This window comes from Heloderma suspectum, chromosome 3, assembly GCF_057233095.1.
Source record: "Heloderma suspectum isolate Gila_16-S chromosome 3, 16-S_ref, whole genome shotgun sequence".
Taxonomy (NCBI): Eukaryota; Metazoa; Chordata; class Lepidosauria; order Squamata; family Helodermatidae; genus Heloderma; species Heloderma suspectum.
This window is the reverse complement of record NC_139460.1, coordinates 295752934-295771824: the sequence shown is the minus strand read 5'-3', so window position 1 is coordinate 295771824 and position 18891 is coordinate 295752934. Positions and strand designations below refer to the sequence as shown.

General features: G+C 45.7%; 1 protein-coding gene across 1 annotated transcript in view; it reads right to left on the bottom strand.

The window, feature by feature from the left end:
- LOC146351461 (vomeronasal type-2 receptor 1-like) overlaps positions 1–18891 on the bottom strand; it is a 52999-nt gene that overhangs the window by 9746 nt on the left and 24362 nt on the right. Inside the window, exons 2-3 of the mRNA XM_084842049.1 lie at positions 17268–17559; positions 6607–7482 (exon numbers count right to left, since the gene is read on the bottom strand). Coding sequence (XP_084698175.1) covers positions 6607–7482; positions 17268–17559 — 1168 coding nt within the window. The remainder of the gene's footprint in view (positions 1–6606; positions 7483–17267; positions 17560–18891) is intronic.

Sequence of the window (18891 nt, the reverse complement as noted above, 5' to 3'; positions counted from 1 at the left end):
CTCTGGGCAGTTCACAGCATGATAAAACATAATGTAAAACCTTTAACATCCAATAGTTTAAAACAATTTAAAAGCAAGTTAAAAACAATTAACAATAAAACTACCACAACCTGATTAAAAAACCCAAAACACACTATCGTATGCTGTCAAATGCCTGGGAGTAGAGGAAAGTCTTAACCTGGTGCTGAAAAAATGACAATGTTGGCACCAGACTGACCTCACTGGGGAGAGCGTTCCATAATTGAGAGCCACCACTGAGAAGGCCCTCTCCCTTGTCGCCATCCTCTAAACCTCCGTCAGAGGAGGGCCTCAGATGTTGATTGCAATGTACAGGTCAGTTTAGGTTGGGAGAGGTGATCCATCAGGTATTGCAGTCCTGAGCCTTTATAGGTTCATCAGGAAAAACATCCTGACTGTTAGAGCAATACGACAATGGAACCAACTACCTAGGGAGGTGGTGGGCTCTCTCATGCTGGAGGCATTCAAGATTACGCTGGACAGCCATCTGTCAGGGATGCTTTGACTTAGATTCCTGCATTTGGCAGGAGGTTGGACTAGATGGTCTTATAGGCAACCCTACTATTATATGATTTTATGAGGTCAAAACCAACACCTTGAATTGGGCTTGCAAACATATGGGCAGCCAGTGCAATCGGGACAGAATCAGTGTTATATTCTCAGACCTTCTGGTCCCTGCTAGCAATCTGGCATGCACTGGTTACTTCCAGACTAGACCACTGTAATGCTCCCTACACAGAGCTTCCTTTAAAGTCAGTCCAGAAATTTCAGCTGGTGTAAATCTCAGCTTGCGGGGGCTAGGCAATTTAATCATATTACACTAGTTTTTCATCAGTGGCATTGGTTATCCATCCTTTTCAGTGCTCAATTTAAATTCACCATTAAAGCCCTGAATGGCTTAGCATCAGGCTACCTGAAAGACCACCAGCAACCAAACGAACCTTCCCAGACCCACAGACCATCTTCAGAGGCCCTGCTGTCCTGCCCAGCACTAATGTCGATCAGGTTGGTGGGTACCAGAGAAAAGTCTTTTCAGTGGTGGCCACACACTTATGGAATTCCATCCCCTGCAAACTTTGTTTAGCTTCTTCTCTTGTGGCCTGTAAGAGGACCCTAAGTACATTTTATATCCCTCTAAGCTTTTTATTGCTGATCCCATATATCTGATTTTATCTGATGCTGTTTTTTATTATATTACTTGTTCACTTATTTTGTTTTACATATATTTTATTATAAGCTACCTTGCGAGGCTTTGCCCTAAAAGGCGAGGTAGAAATAAAATGGAGAAATAAATAATCATGCATGCATGAGTTCCCTGGGATTTCAGACTCTGGCCTCGTCGATTGGCCAGAGAACCAAGTGCCAATGTGAGGCTGCACCCCTCTCCCTACCAGGATAAACATCATGGCAAGGGGGAGACAGTCACCAGCCTAGCCCCATACATTGGCCAGGGAAGGAACAGCTGCAAGGAGCTTGTTTTTCCCTTCCTGCCCCCCCTCCAGCACCTATAAGAACTTTGAAATTAAGAACTGTTGCCTGAGTTTTGCTTCCACCACCATCCCCTCCTCGCTCCTAATCCCCTTTTCTTTTGTGCTGCATCTTTTAGATTGTAAACCTGAGGGCAAGGACTGGGTCATTATTAGTTTTAATAGGCTACTCTGGGAGCCATTTGTGGCTGAAGATGAGGTAAAAATAGAGCCAATAAATCAACCAACCAACAAAATCTACTTTTGCCATGCCTTAAGTTACAAAGGACATAATATTGGACAGACAGATGGGTCTTGAATAATAACACTGAATGATGTTAGAGCAAAAGAATGACATTGGTTCCAAGATGAAGAGGGGATATTTCTTCCCTGGAGTCCCAAGTTCCAGGTCATCCCATAATGCTGATATTCCATGCAGCTATTCTTCCTCAGTAACCATGTCCCATGCATACAAAAGAAAATACATGTTGAGTCAAAAATAATTTGCTCCAGAATTTTTTTTGTGTGTTTTGATGATGACTAATCTCCAGATATTCATGAATAAGTGCAGAATATTCAGGAACTATTTTTATACCGGTATTTGACTTTGAGAATATGTGATGTAATTGTTTTTCCTGATGTATGTTTTGCCCTGGTGGAGCAAATTTACAGCCTGGAAATCCACCTGGAGAAAGGTGGCAGTGGTAGCAAGGAATGCTTTTTATCTGATCCGCTGGCTGGGTCCCTTTATAAATAGCTAGGATCTCTCAAGTTATCTATTCCTTTTAACCTCAAGGATGGATTTCTGCAATGGATTCTATTTGGGGCTTCCCTGGAAGTCACCTGAAAGCTACAGGTAGTGCAAGATGCCACAGTGAGCCGGCTGGTGGGCGTAAGCAAGATAAATCATATGCAACCAGTTCGGCACCAACTGCACTGGTTGCCAATAAACTCCAGGTCTAACTTAAAGTGCTGGTTCTTCTCTTTAAGCCCCATTTTGACCTGGAACTGACAGAGAGCACCTTTTCCATATGAGCCCACTTTACCGTTTAAGGTCAAGAACCCTGCTCCATCTGGAAATAAATTAGATGATCATCTCTAACATGTAGGGCTTTCTCAGTGGTCACCCCAGCTTTGTGGAATGTACTTCTGTGTTCCTCCCTTCTGATTTTTTGGGCATTTATTCAATAGCCATGTTTTCAATAGGAAGATGGAGGAACTCAGCTACCAAGAAGAGGGCCTTTTCTGCAGTGGCACCCCAGGTGTGGAATGAGCTTCCCAGAGGCTTACCTGGTGCTAACATTATGCTTTTTCCAGCAGGAGGTTAAGATCTTTGTATTTTCCAAGGCATTTTAGTCTTTCAGCTCTGTTGTTTTGAATCTTTTATTGTATTTAAATATCTGCATTGCTGCTAGGTTTTATTTTGGGTTGTACTTTTATACTGTAGTTTTAAACTTTTAAATTTTATATTGTATTTTATGATGTATTTTGGGTTTTAATTGTTGTGAATCCCCCACCCCCACCCCTGGAAAGCTTTGGCTATTGGGCAATATAGAAATGTAATTAATTAAACAAACAAACAAATAAATGTAATCTCTTTTATACCACTGTTGATGATAAATGTATATTATTATTTTATTACATTGATATCACAACTTTTTTCCTCTTGCAAGAAACTCAAGGCAGCTTACACGCTCCTCCTCTTCTCCATTTTATCCTCACAAAACCCTGTGAGGTAGGATAAGCTGAGAGTCTCCAATGGCAACTTGTTCCAAAGGGGTGGGACCACTGCAGAGAAGGCCCTCTCACGTGTGGTCACCCACCTGACTGCTCTCATGGATGGGCAAATGAGAAGGGCCTCTCTTCTGATCTTGAAGTGCAGGCAGGCTGATACGGGTGAAGGTGGTCCATCAGGTGACTTGGTCCCAAACCATTTAAGGCTTTAAAGGTCAAAAACAGCACTTTGAATTGGGCTTGGAAGCACTCCGGTACCCAGTGCAGCTGGCACAGTATAGGCATTATGTGACCAAATCGCCTTGCCCCTACCAATACTTGGGTGGCCACGTTCTGCACCAGCTGGAGTTTCTGAGTCCACATATCACTTAGTCCACATGTCACTATTGGGAATCTCTACCACCCATTGCAAACTCAGAGCATGTTCTGGAACAAACTCAATAGTAGTTCCATAGCACAACTGCATGGAAGGAAGTGATAATATCCAAACTCATGCATCCTTAGCTACAGGCACTTCCTGATGGCAATGAACAAAAGCACAGCAAACATCATCGCACTCACACAAATTTCCACCATGAAGCAGGGCCTGTAAGCCGAGATACTTCAGGTCAAATGCTACTCCTATAGAAGGCTGTGTCCATGGAACTGCTTAGCATCTGCCCATGGCGACTTTCTCTGAATGATATCGTTATATCAGAGCCAGCGTGGTGTAGTGACAAGAGTGTTGGACTGCGAGCGGGGAGATCCGGGTTCTAGCCCCCACTTGGCCATGGAAACTCACTGGGTGACTTTGGGACAGTCACAGATTCTCAGCCCAACCTACCCCACAGGGTTGTTGTTGTGAGGATAAAATGGAGAGGAGGAGGATAATGTAAGCCGCCTTCGGTTCCTTGCAAGAGGAAAAAAGGCGGGGTATAAATGCAATAAATAAATTCAGAACATCAATTCATGCAGTCATCACTGAGCAGGGATGCACAAGAGGGATGGAGTGATGCACACAGCACCCACATTCAGCCAACAGTGTGCTCCAGTGCCTCTACAACTGGTCAAGGTGGCCACTTATTTACATTTTTGAAAATGCACAATATTCATATACTGCTCCACATCAAAAGATTTCGGAGCGGTGAACAGCAAAGATAAAAGAATAAACTACCATGTTAAAACATGTGATTTGGTAAAAGACATACTTTGGGGGTTAGCCGATATAGATTTTGTCATACTAAAGAGTTAAAAGTGTTCATAAATATTCATAACAAATATACCAGTTCTGATGGCACAGGATTAGACAATGACGAACATGTCCTCTCAGATCAGTTGATTATATCAACAAACCCACTGGTGAGCATGCAGTTAGTGTAGCTGGGGATTAAGGCCGTCCTCAGAGTCCCAGCTCCCTGCCTGACCCCAGATGATGAGGTTTTCCCACCATTTTTTCTGCTTCTTGCTGCACTCCTGAGTTCACTGGCCACTCTGCAGGACTCCATGTTTTATTTTGGAGCAGAGTTGTGCATGTGTGCAAAAGGAGCAGGGCTCTGTGCATGCTCCAGTCTCTGCTCTAAAAGGCATTGGCATGCAGGCAAGCAGAAAGGCAGCATGGCAGAGAGGACTGTCCCGCCTGGATGCCATTTGGCATCCCTCCCATCCAGTCGGGGCAACAAAGACAGAGTGGTCAAATGGGCATCAAGCTGAATGTCCCCAGTCAATCAGAGTGTGCAATACATAACTGAAACAATTTGCCACACTTGCACAGGGGAAGTGACTGGGCTAAATTAGTAAGCTGGATAAATTGAATTGTTTTCCCTTCTTCCGTCATCTCTTGGTGCCTGCCAGGCTCCCTGTCCCTCCTAATTTTTATTTTATTTCTTAAAAAAAAAAAAATGCAAAGGCTGGCGTACTGCAAAATGAAGCACTACTCTCCAGTGCCATCTTTATTTGGGTTCAAAAAAGTAGTTTTGTATTTTGGAACTCGGCCCCCTGCCTTGTACTTAGGTTGTAACCCCTATGAGAGAAGGTTACAACAGCTGGGATTGTTTAGCCTGGAAAAAAGGAGGGGAAGAGGAGACATGATAGAGGTCTACAAAATCATGCATGGTGTGGAGAATGTGGATACAGAGACATTTTTCTCCCTCTCTCAAAATACTAGAACCTGGGGTCATCCCATACAGCTGATCAGTGGGAGATTCAGGACAGATAAAGGAAAGCACTTCTTCACACAGTGCACAGTTAAACTATGGAATTTGCTACCACAAGATGTAGTGATGGCCACCAATTTGGATGGCTTTAAAAGTGGGTGAGACAAATTCCTGGAGGAAAAGGCTATCAGTGGCTACTAGGCTTGATGGCTATGTGCCACCTCCAGTACCACAGGCAGTTGCTGGGGAACATGGGTGGGAGGGGGCTGTTGCGCTCATGCCCTGCTTAAGCGTTCCCATCTGGCAGATGGTTGGCCACTGTGTGAACAGAATGCTGGACTATCTGGACTCTTGGTCTGATCCAGCATGGCTCTTCTTATGTTCTTGGACAAGTTACTTTTCTTTTAATCTCACTAGTTTGCCTTCTAGGAAATGAGTGTTTTGTGACTGACCATGCCCATCATGGTAGCCATTTTATGACTGGACAAGCGCCCAATGGCAGCCATTTTGTGAGAGCACTCATGACACACTCTCAAAATTACAAATGTGCTCACTGACCCAAAAAGGTTGAAGACCCTAAGCTGACTGGGTCAGACAGAGAAGAGTCTCACAGAGCTGGGTTTTGGCTCTGAGTGTGAAGCATTTTAGGGGTGCTGGCTGTTCCCCGGAAGACCTGTTGTGGGTCTCGCAGACTTTGCCTGTCTGTTGGAGTGTTAAGCTGTGAGCATCCACCAATGCTCAGCATATATATTTGTAAATATTCACAAATATTCCAAAATCCCCAAATGTCTCTAATGACTTTATTCCAAAGGAAACTAAACTTGGATAAGCACTTGTATTTCTCACCACTTGGAGAATTGTGTGTGTGCGTGTGTGTAACAATATTATCTCCATAATTCTCATAACAGTCCTGCAAGGTAGGTTGATATTATTATTATCCCCATATTGTAGATGAACAACTGAGGCTATGGGTACAGACAAAATGTGATCTGGCAACTTTATGATTCATAGCTCAGTCTCTTAGGTACTATGCTATACAGTGTCTCAGATACAAGTGCTCCTGATGAATAGTCACCTGAGGGACCACAGCAGGGTGGATATAGGGGATGAGGAAAATGTTCTTGTGCTCTTTAATGGCAGTTGATTTGCCTAACCTCTGGTTTTGAAGTTCACACCCCATTGTCCTTATACAAGTACAAATAAAGTAGCTTTTTACACTGTATACAATTTGCAATTATCTTTAAATGGGTGCATACCTGCCAGGGCTCAAACTCATCAATGCTGGTACATGTCCCGCCTGGCTGAAATGGTCCTCCCTGAATTGGATCACAGAGGCGTAATTGGTCAAGACCATAAGCAACTGCATATACAGCCTTATAGACATTATACGTTATCCTAAGTTCTGAAACATCCAGGTATGTCGTATTAAGGTCTTCAAGTTTCTCCTTTCCAGTGCAGAGTTGGTCTGAAGAAAAATCAATTATGTTTTCATGGCCAGTTACATTTTTCCTGTTGTCTGTATTGTAAGCGATGGAGACGTTAGGCCAAGTACAGTTGAATGCGGACTGCCAAAATTCAATTGCCAGGTCATCTTTAGGGTCTTCACCTGGGTGTATGTCTAGAAGGAATTCTCTGAGGCCTGGTATTTCACCCCTTTTTATTCCAAAGCCAATCGCCCCACCAAGGAGTGGGAAATATTCAGGCTTTGCAATTAGGGCTGACGTGACCCATGCCTCACTTGCTATCCAGGTTATTCCAGTGACGTTGCTAATTATAAGCTCTTCCACTAAAGGATGGAAGTCGATATCAGATGAGTAGACCACAATGACCGTGGCGTTGTGGTCTTTTACAATGTGAACAACCTCCTGGATCTTTTTCCTGGAATATATTTTGGGGATTGTTTCCGAGAATGCAATGCAGGTGTAGCTGTTCTCCACCTTTTCTTTAAAAGCTTTGACGCCGTACTTCCCGTAATCGTCATCTGCTGCTATTGTTCCAACCCATCTCCAGCCAAAATGGTGAATTAAGTTCGCCATTCCCTGAGACTGCACCACATCACTTGGGATGGTGCGAAGGTATGTGGGGAACTGATACTTATCAGAGAGAAGTAAGGAAGAGGAGGCATAGCCAACCTAAAACAAAAACAAACAAGCACAAGAATGCAGGATTAAGGCAAATATTGCTATCCCATATGCGAGCTTTTCCCAACCTTCAGATGTGTTGGACTACAACTGCCACCATCCCCAGCTGGAAGAATATGGCTGCCTGGCTATTGTTGGGGGCCATGTGGTTAGCTCACAGATGCTGATACTGCACTGGCTGCCAGGGTGTTTCGAAGCCAATTTAAGGAGTTAGTTTTAAACTTTAAAGCCTTAAATGAATTGGGCCCAAGCTACTTAAATGACCATCTTTTGCCATGCCAGCCTGCCTGTCATGCCCCCATTGGACTCCTCCTCCAAGGAGAAAGAGTAGAGGCCCCAACAGAGGACGATGCCCAGTTCCTGCCAGGGCCCACACTGCAGCAGGGGGCCTGAGACCGTGGAGGGGCCTGCTGAAGTCCCGGCCACTCAGGAAGAGGGGGACTCTGCCTCAGAGGAGGAGGCTGAACAGCCCCCAAGTCCCAGGGAGCGACAGTACCAGAGGAGGCAGGCCCACATCAGGGAACCTCGACGAAGTACCACTCTGCAACAGAGGTCTACTAGAGAAGGGTCTCCTCATGAGCAGGAGCTCTGGTCAGGAGCTCTGACCAGAGAGCTCTAATGTGCTGCAGCTGAGCTCTAGGTGGGGCAACAGGCCATGCTGTTAAAGGCCTTCAGTATCGACCTAGCCAGTGTTGGAAACAACACTGTTCCAGCTGCTTTGGTGCCTTCTGCACCTTCCCCTGTGACTGACGCTCTGTGCTACTGACCCTTGGACTCCTTCCTGGCATTGCCTCTCGACTGAGTAATGTCTCTGACTGCCTAACTGTGTTTGACCACTGCCTGTTTGACCACTCATGCTTTGCCTGACTCCATATTCTGGACTGACTCCCTGTGCTTTGACCCTTTGCCTGCTTAATTGGCCACTCTCTTGTCTACATTCATGCATTGGCTAGCGAAGAGCCAGACCCCAGTTTAAAGCAGGATACTGCCCACATTCTGAGGTCATCAACAGATGCTCCTTTCACTTGCCTGCTGCCAGGGATGATTAGGCTGGTGTGTACAAGAGAGGGAGCCTTCTCAGGGGTGGCCCCACACTTCTGGATTCAACTTCCATCGGGGAACCATCTGGCCCCTGCTTTGCAGGTCTTCTGTTTAGATAAACTCTGTTTTTATGGATTTTTATTGTATCCACAATAAAATGCATATGGGTTCTTATTGTATCCACAATAAAATTTGTATGGATTTTTATTGTGTGGTTTTTATCTTGTATGCCACCTTGAGAGGGTTTCACCACTAAAGGCAGTCTAGAAATAATTTTGAGAATGAGGAAGAGAGAGGAGAGAGTGAGAAGACAGAATGCTTGAGTCTAATGGCAATGTATCCATGGGGTCCTAAGAGTCAAAGAAACAGAACAGTGATGGGAAATGTCAACATCAGGACAGGAGTAGCTGTGTGTGGTGTTGATAAGAAGGGGTATGGACAGGAGAGGAGTGAGGCTGTTTTCGCTGGGATCTCTCAAGATGCTATCTTGCTTCCTTCACGCAGGCATCTTGACTGAGATTAGGGATGTACGAAAGTCACTTACCTTTTCGAAGGGTGACGTTTGTGGTGGGGGGGAGGTGCTCTGTACCTCCCCCCGAAATTCAGGCCAGGGGGGAGGCGCTCCATCCCTCCCCCCTGAAATTCTGGCCGGGGGGGAGGCGCTTCGTCCCTCCCCCCCGAAATTCTGGTCGGGGGGGAGGCGCTCCATCCCTCCCCCCCCCGAATCCTGGCCAGCCGGCTCCGCAAATGGCGGCGGCCATAGCCGCCGCCGTTTGCATCCCTGCAGTCAGCTGTGATAAGCTACATAAATGTTTACGTAGCCTATCATGGCTGATTTAAAAGAAAAAAAACCCGCATACGCAAATGGCGGTGCCCATGGGCCCGCCATTTGCGTTCCTTATTTTGGCACGTCTTAGTCTACGTAAACATTTACGTAGACTAAGAGGGCGAAAATAAGGGGAACGCAAATAGCGTAGTGTCTACGCTATTTGCGTTCCCCTTATTTTCGCTGTCTTAGTCTACGTAAATGTTTACATAGACTAAGACGTGCCAAAATAAGGAACGCAAATGGCGGTGCCCATGGGCGCTGCCATTTGCGTACGCGCGTGTTTTTTTTTCTTTTAAATCAGCCGTGATAGGCTATGTAAACATTTACGTAGCCTATCACGGTGTTTTTAAAAAATCTAGCCGTGATAGGCTACGTAAATCTTTACATAGCCTATCACGTTTTTTTGTTTGTTTGTTTTTTAACTAGAAATGGCGGTGGTGGCAGCCGGTCGGAAGACCAGCCGCCACAGCCGCTACCGCCGTGCCGCCAGTGCCGCCACCGCCAGGAAGATCCACCCAAGGTAAGTCCCATCCCGGGGGGGGGGGCAGACCATTCCGCCACCGATTTCAGCGGGCCGAATGCGCTGGCATTCGGCCTCCCCGAGATTCGTGGTGAAATTCTCTGACATCCCTAGCTGAGATCTTGGCCTGTGGCCAAAGTCTCCCAGGATTTGAGGATATCTGCACTCTAAGTCCCTTTCATGGGTCACTGCCTTGTTGTGGCAAAGGGGCTTATGTAACTCAGTGAAGCCATAAGCTATGCCGTGCAGGGCCACCCAAGATGGACAGGTCATGGTGGAGAGTTCTGACAAAATGTGGTTCATTGGAGAAGGAAATGGCAACCCACTCCAGTATTCTTGCCAAGAAAATCCCATGGAACGTATCACAAGGCTAAAAGATATGACGCTGGAAGATAAGCCCCTCAGGTCGGAAGGTGTCCAATATACTACTGGGGAAGAGCAGAGGGAATTTCCAAGTAGCACCAGAAAGAGTAAAACGGCTGGGCCAAAGCCGAAAGGACACTCAGCTGTGGATGTGTCTGGTGATGAAAAGAAAGTCCAATGCTGTAAAGAACAATATTGTTTAGGAACCTGGAATGTCAGATCAATGAATCAAGGTAAGCTGGAGGTGGTCAAACATGAGATGGCAAGATTGAACATCGACATCTTGGGAATCAGTGTGAACTAAAATGGGCAAGCATGGGCGAATTTAATTCAGGTGACCATTATATCTACTACTGTGGGCAAGAATCCCTTAGAAGAAATGGAGTAGCACTCATAGTCAACAAAAGGGTAGGAAAAGCAGTACTGGGGTACAATCTCAAAAATGATGGAATGATCTCAGTATGAATCTAAGGCAAACCATTCAACATCACAGTAATTCAAGTCTATGCCCCAACCACTGAGGCCGAAGAAGCTGAGGTTGATCGGTTCTATGAAGACCTACAACGCCTTCTAGAACTAACACCAAAAAAAGATGTCCTCTTCATCATAGGGGATTGGAATGCTAAAGCAGGAAGTCAAGAAATCACTGGGATAACAGGCAAGCATGGCCTTGCTGTACAAAATGAAGCAGGACAAAGGCTAATAGAGTTTTGTCAAGAGAACACACTGATCATAGCAAACACTCTTTTCCAACAGCACAAGAGGCGACTCTTCACATGGACATCACCAGATGGTCAATATCAAAATCAGATTGATTATGTACTTTGCAGCCAAAGATGGAGAAGCTCTATACAATCAGTAAAAACAAGACCTGGAGCTGACTGTGGCTCAGATCATGAGCTTCTTCTTGCAAAATTTCGGCTTAAATTGGAGGACGTAGAGAAAACCACTAAACCATTCAGGTATGACCTAAATCATATCCCTTATGAATATACAGTGGAGGTGAGGAATAGATTTCAGGGATTAGACCTGATAGACAGAGTGCCCGAGCAACTATGGACAGAGGTCTGTAACATTGTTCAGGAGGCAGCAACTCAATCCATCCCAAAGAAGAAGAAATGCAAGAAAGCAAAGTGGCTGTCTGATGAGGCTTTAGTAGCTGAGGAAAGAAGGGAAGCAAAAAGCAAGGGAGAAAGGGGAAGATATATCCAACTGAATGCAGAGTTCCAGAGGATAGCAAGGAGAGACAAGAAGGCCTTCTTAAATGAACAATGCAAAGAAATTGAGGAAAACAATAGAATGGGAAAGACTAGAGATCTCTTCAAGAAAATCAGAGATCTCAAGGGAACGTTTTGTGCAAAGACGGGCATGATAAAGGATAAAGAAGGCAGGGACCTAACAGAAGCAGATGAGATTAAGAAGAGGTGGCAAGAATACACAGAAGAACTATACAGGAAAGATCTTAATGTCCCTGATAGCCATGATAGTGCAGCCACTGAATTTGAGCCAGACATCCTAGAGAGTGAAGTCAAATGGGCCTTAGGAAGCATTACTAACAACAAAGCTAGCGGAGATGCCAGTATTCCACCTGAGCTATTTAAAATCCTAAAAGATGATGCTGTTAAAGTGCTGCACTCAATATGCCAACACATTTGGAACACTCAACAGTGGCCACAAGACTGGAAAAGGTCAGTTTACATTCCAATTCCAAAGAAGGGCAATGCCAAAGAATGTTCAAACTACCGTACAATTGCGCTCATTTCACATGCCAGCAAGGTTATGCTCAAAATTCTACAAGCTAGGCTTCAGCAGTATGTGAACCGAGAACTACCGGAAGTACAAGCTGGGTTTCGAAGAGGCAGAGGAACTAGAGATCAAATCGCCAACATTGGCCAGATCATGGAGAAAGCAAGAGAATTCCAGAAAAACGTCTATTTCTGCTTCATTGACTATGCTAAAGCCTTTGATTGTGTGGATCACAACAAACTGTGGCAAATTCTTAAAGAGATGGGAGTACCAGACCACCTCACCTGTCTCCTGAGAAACCTGTACGAGGGACAAGAAGCAACAGTAAGAACCGGACATGGAATGGATTTGACATGGATTTGTCAAAAACAAGTCCTGCCAGACAAATCTGATCTCATTTTTTGATCAAGTAACCTCCCTTGTGGACCGTGGGAATGCTGTAGACATCATATACCTCGACTTCAGCAAAGCTTTCAACAAAGTGCTTCATGATATCCTGATGAGCAAACTAGCTCAAAGTGGGCTAGATGAAACAACGATCTGGTGGATCCACAGTTGGCTACAGAATCGGACTAAAAGAGTGCTTATCAATGGGACCTTCTCAAACTGGGGAGAGGTAACGAGTGGGGTACCGCAGGGCTCAATCTTGGGCCCAGTGCTCTTCAACATTTTTATTAATGACTTGGAGGAGGAGGTGCAGGGAATGCTGATCAAATGTGCAGATGACACAAAATTGGGCGGGATAGCTAATACTTTGGAAGACAAAAACAAAATTCAAAATGATCTGGAGCGCTGGGCAGAAAACAACAGAACGACATTGAATAGGGATAAATGCCAAGTTCTGCACCTAGGAAAAAGAAACCAAATGCACAGTTACAAGATGGGGGATACGTGGTTCAACAACACTACAAGCGAGAAGGATCTTGGAATTGTTGTCGATCACAAGCTCAATATGAGCCAACAATGTGATGTGGCTGCAAAAAAGGCAAATGCTGTTTTGGGCTACATTCATAGAAGCATAGCTTCCAAATCCCGGGAAGTACTAGTTCCCCTCTACTCAGCACTGGTTAGGCCTCATCTGGAATACTGTGTCCAGTTCTGGGCACCACACTTTAAGAAGGATGCAGACAAACTGGAGAGGGTTCAGAGGAGGGCAACAAAGATGATCAGGGGACTGGAAACAAAGCCCTATGAGGAGAGACTGAAAGAACTGGGCATGTTTAGCCTTGAGAAGAGAAGACTGAGGGGAGATATGGAAGCACTCTTCAAGTACTGGAAAGGTTTTCACAGAGAGGAAGGCCAGGATCTCTTCTTGATCATTCCAGAGTGCAAGACACGGAATAATGGGCTCAAGTTACAGGAAGCCAGATTCCGGCTGAACATTAGGAAAAACTTCCTGACTATAACAGCAATACGACAATGGAACCAATTACCTAGGGAGGTGGTGGGCTCTCCCACACTGGAGGCGTTCAAGACGAGGCTGGACAGCCATCTGTCAGGGATGCTCTGACTTGGATTCCTGCATTGAGCAGGGGCTTGGACTCGATGGCCTTGTAGGCCCCTTCCAACCCTACTATTCTATGATTCTATTCTATGATTCTATGGAACAACCGACTGGTTCAAAATTGGGAAAGGAGTACGACAAGGCTGCATATTGTCGCCCTGGTTATTTAATTTATATGCAGAGTACATCATGAGAAACGCCGGGTTGGATGAATCACAGGTCGGAATTAAGATTGCCGGGAGAATTATCAACAGCCTCAGATACACAGACGATACCACCCTAATGGCAGAAAGCGAAGAGGATCTAAAGAGCCTCTTGTTGAGGGTGAAAGTGGAGAGTGCAAAAGCTGGTTTGAAATTCAACATTAAAAAAAACGAAGATCATGGCATCTGGCCCCATCACTTCCTGGCATATAGAAGGGGAAGAAATGGAAGCAGTGACAGATTTTATTTTCTTGGGCTCCAAGATCACCGCAGACGGTGACTGTAGCCATGAAATTACAAGACGCTTGCTCCTTGGGAGGAAAGCTATGTCACACCTAGACAGCATAGTAAGAAGAGAAAAATGCGAAGAGAAAACTCCCTGGAAAAGACCCTGATGCTGGGAAAGATTGACGGCAAAAGGAGAAGGGGACGGCAGAGGATGAGATGGCTAGATAGCATCACCGATGCAATGAATATGAACCTGAGCACACTCCGGGAGAGAGCGGAGGACAGGAAGGCCTGGCGTGCTATGGTCCATGGGGTCACGCAGAGTTGGACACGACTTAACGACTGAACAACTACAACTAGCACTCTAAGTGTGTAGTGTCTTTCCACAGTTTAATTCTTGTAGCTTCTCCCAAAGTATTTGGTGAGGGTACTGGCAAGAGTTCTTTGTTAAAGAGTCTCAGGTCTATCCCCCCTGTGCCCCCCCCCACAAGAGACAGAGAGAGATACAGTTCATTGAGGGGTGGGAATTACTGCTAAACTAGTTTACGTCCACGGTGTTGATATGCCCTAACACCATTAATATTAACCCGAGTCAGCAAGTCCACATTTAGACCATTGAGGGCCTCTGCTTAGTAATAACACTGGTGGGAAGTAACGAGGTATGTGGCCCACTATACTATGATAGTCTGTCAGCTTCACAGTACAGATACATAACTCTTTGGAACCCGGCCTCTCTTTGCATTGCTCCATTCCTCGGGGAAGGCAGGCCACAGTGTGTTGAGTTGACTGATGCCACAGGTTCAGAACTAGCCAATCCATTGCCCTCAGGTCAGGACCCAACTGTGTGCTGTTCAGGGAGGTGAGCCATGGAGCGGGAATGGAAGGCAAGGTAAGGCAGATGGGGAGGGGGAAGCCTGTGGAAGGCACGTGGATATTTTCCGGTACCGTGCCAAACCCTGCCCTCTGCTTTTATGAAATTCTTCCCTCCCTGCAAAAGAGGCATTGTTTTTTTCTGCCTCTTTCACAGGGGGGCAGAGAATTTCAAAGAAATTTCAAGTGGGGAGGTAGGGGTTCGATAACTGTTTACCTTAGTCATTGCACAAGGTGGCCAAGGAGTCTTCTAGCCATTGTTTTACTTTTAAATTGACCCTCCACCCCCAGTGGTGCAGTGGAGTCAAGACTCACATGGACGCAGTGCTAGCAGTTCTTTGTTAGCTGGGATGCTGATGTCATCTGCCCCTGCCCTGCTCAGAATTCCGTTTCCTCTGAGCTTTCTTCTGCAATTCTTGCTTGGGGGGGGGGGTGAATTTTCTCAGCCACAATATAGTTTTCCCTATTGTAATGCAAAGTATTTGGGGGCGCCTTGGCTTTGAATGGGCAATTAAGACCCATTAGCTTTACAAAAGGCCTGCTCCTGGTGGAGATAAAACTACTAGAACTGGTTTGTTAATACAGATCAACAGTGCTGCAGGATTTTTGGACACTTTGAGGGCTTGGTGATGGGGGGGTCAGGATGAGTGCCTGCATTTCAAAATTTACCACTACACCACTGCCCCCCACCCCTCGCACACTTGCAGCATCGCCAGGCTCTTCACAACAGGCTTTCAGCTCAGTGGCACTTCCTGGAATGGCTAATGTTGCAGGGTCACATGGTGCCAGCTGGCTGAAAGCCTGTGTTGTAAAGAGCCTCTGCTGCTGAGAGCAGGAATAAGCCTTTTCTAAAGCTTTTAATGTTTCAGAAGAGACCTATTCCTGCTTGCTTCATTGGAAACTCCTGCTTCTAGTATTCTCTAACTGTGCTGGTGGCTGCCGCCACTTCCCTGCCCCAAGCAGGGAGAGAAGGATCTTTGCAAGTGCAAATGCCCTGTGCTTGCAAAGTACTCTCCCAGCTCAAGAGGGAAGCAGCAGTAACCATCTCCCTGCCCAAGAGGGGAGAGAAGAGCCTTTCCAAGTGCAGGCAATGGTGCAGCTAGTTAATCATAAGAATATAAGAAGAGCCCTGCTGGATCAGACCAAGGTCTATCTAGTCCAGCATTCTGTTCACACAGTGGCCAAACAGCTGCGCACAGGAAACCCACAAGCAGGACACGAGTGCAAGAGCACCCTCCCACCCATGTTCCCCAGCAACTGGTGTACATAGGCACACTGCCTCTAATCCTGGAGGTACCATATAGCCATCAGGATTAGTAGCCATTGATAGCTTTATCCTCCTGAATTTGTCTAATCCCCTTTTAAAGCCATCCAAAGTGATGGCTATCACCACATCTCGTAGAAGCAAATTCCATAGTTTTAACTATGCGCTGTCTGAAGGAGTCCTTCCTTTTATCTGTCCTGAATCTCCCACCAATCCACTTCATGGAATGACTCCGGGTTCTAATATCATGAGACAGGAAGAAAAACATCTCAAATTTAGTTCATTTAGGGTGCAATCCTATGCATGTTTAGACAAAGGCCTACAACTCCCAGCATTCTCCAGCCAGCATGGCTGTCTGGGGAATGCTGGGAGTTGTAGGCCTTTTCTCTGTGTAAACATGCATAGGATTCTACCCTTAGACTCTGGATGTAATGACCTAATGGGGGCCCCTTTTAGACATCCATCTGTATTACTTCAGTTGTGAACCATGCAACTAACCTTCTCTTCTTCCTGATAGGTTAGAATAACAACAGCAAAATGATTTGCCAACTCCGATTATTAAAAATCAGGGCATCGTGCGGTTTTACATGTTAAACTCACTTAAATCATGGCACCGTTATGACTACAAGAATCAAATGGAGTTTGCTTTGGCTGCCCTGATGTCCTCATCACTTGCCACTGCACTTGACCATTTGCCTCCTAAATTGACTACTCTAATGTACAGGGTGGCCCAAAAGTAGGTATACAGTTGTTTAGAATGTTGATGGGAGGGGGAGAGAATTTTCAGTCTTCCAGTACTGCTTTAGAATCCACTTTCTTTGTTCTTGACTCAAGTTCACTGCCATCATTCACAATATCAATAAAAACAACAACTAAACAACTGTATACCTACTTAAGGGCCTCACTCCCCTCACTCTCTACACTTAACTGATTTAACTGTCACTCCCTGTCACTCCCTCTTCCCAACTGTCATTCTGACTCCACCCACACATCTTCTACTCACACATTCTCTCCCCCTCCCATCAACATTCTAAACAACTGTATACCTACTTTTGGGCCACTCTGTATATGTCCCTGAATTTGCTTAGCAAAGAGCCGGGACTCAGTTTAGAGCAGGACACCTCCTGGCAAATCACATGACCCAGTCATGAACTTTGGGCTTATTGTGTTTGTTCCTTACAGTACCAGCTTTATGGGATTTCTGATACCTGAGGGAAATAGTAAAGCCCAAGGATTCTCGAGGAAGCAATAGAGAGAGTCGATCCACCAGCTCCAACGACTGCTGCTAGAGGAGCGCCGGTACTACATCGGAAGACAGGGGTTGTTTCATTCTGCCCAGTAAGGAAAGCCAGCGAATTCTCAACTGTCTTGGACATGGTAAAGCACGTGTCATAGATCTGGTAGCCAAGCGTTATGTTTGGTAGAATGTCATCTCTTTTGTTAATATCATTTATGGCATGTATCATGGCTTTGACCCAGCGGTAGCCTCGAAAGTTAAACCTGTGGAGGAAAAAGATGTTGAATGCATGCAGAGTTGTTGCGAAAGTGCGAATGCTGCATCCGCCGTATTCATCAGTGTTTGTTTATGCTGGTGAGTGTAGATGTGGAAGAACCTCTCTCCATAGGTGGTGCCAGAGAGTGGCAAGATGCAACCAACCCCCCCAAGGCAAGTAACTCTCTACCCTCGTTGCTGGACTTCTGTGGTTACTTAAAGGAAAGCCACTTTTCAAATACAAATTGTAATAAACTTAGACCAAAGAGCCCTTCGAATAGAAGACTGTCCTCTACACAATGCCATTCTGATCCCATCTAATGGCCAGCTGTATATTTCAAGGAGAATCACTTGTGCTGTACTGTGTTTCAGGAGCCATCCTAATGTCCCCCGTTGAATAGCAGCATTGGAAGGGAAGGAGTCACGAGGCTTCCTTAGTCCCTCCCCCTTTAAATGCAAGGTTTCTTGGTCTTAGATTCCCAGGATGTAGCTATCCCCAATCCTGCTCCACTTGGTCATGTGTTCCTCCTTCTGCCCCTTGCCATTTCTATGCTACTACTGTTGCTTCTAGGAGAAGGACCAAAGCCCAGTGGTGGAGCACATACTTTGCATGCAGAAGGTCTCAGTTTTGATCCCCGGCTTCTCCAGGTAAGGCTAGAAAAGGATCCTGCCTGAAATCCTGGGGAGCTGCTGGCAGTCAGTGTTGACAATACCGGACAAGATGGACCAATGGCCTGACTCTCTATAAGGCAGCTTCCTATGTTCCCAGAATCCTCTCCCCATCATTCTGGAATTTATTCCAGAGATGCCATGGGATTAGACCCTCATGCATAGGCTCCATATTGCCGCCTTGCATAACACCGGTAATGTGTATAAATAATGTGACAAGGTAGAATGATATCATGTGGAGTCTCCATCATCTAGCCATCATCTTTCATAGAGTGGAAAGGGACCTCAAAGATCATCTAGTCCAGCCTCTTGCCAATGCAGAAAAAAATGTTACACTGAGTGCATGGAACACTATGGGCTGAAGGCATGAAAACCAGGGCTGGGGGGCAGGATATTCATGACAATGGAATGAGAAACGTGTTGGAGTATTACCCATGTTTTCATGGAATTGGCTTTGCTCCATCAGGGCCACAGAAAGCATAAGCCAAGTGTACCATACCTTTAAAATCTGGTTTTCAGGGGTCACACAGTGCTTGAAAGGAACATACTTCCAGGCGGGGTGCAGGGAGTAGAGCTGAATGTCATCAGACTGCCAGGGGCTGCTCAACCAATGAGAAAGGGTTGTTTCCCCTGACCCCTGTCCAGGCTCCCCCTTGCTACTGCATTATTAT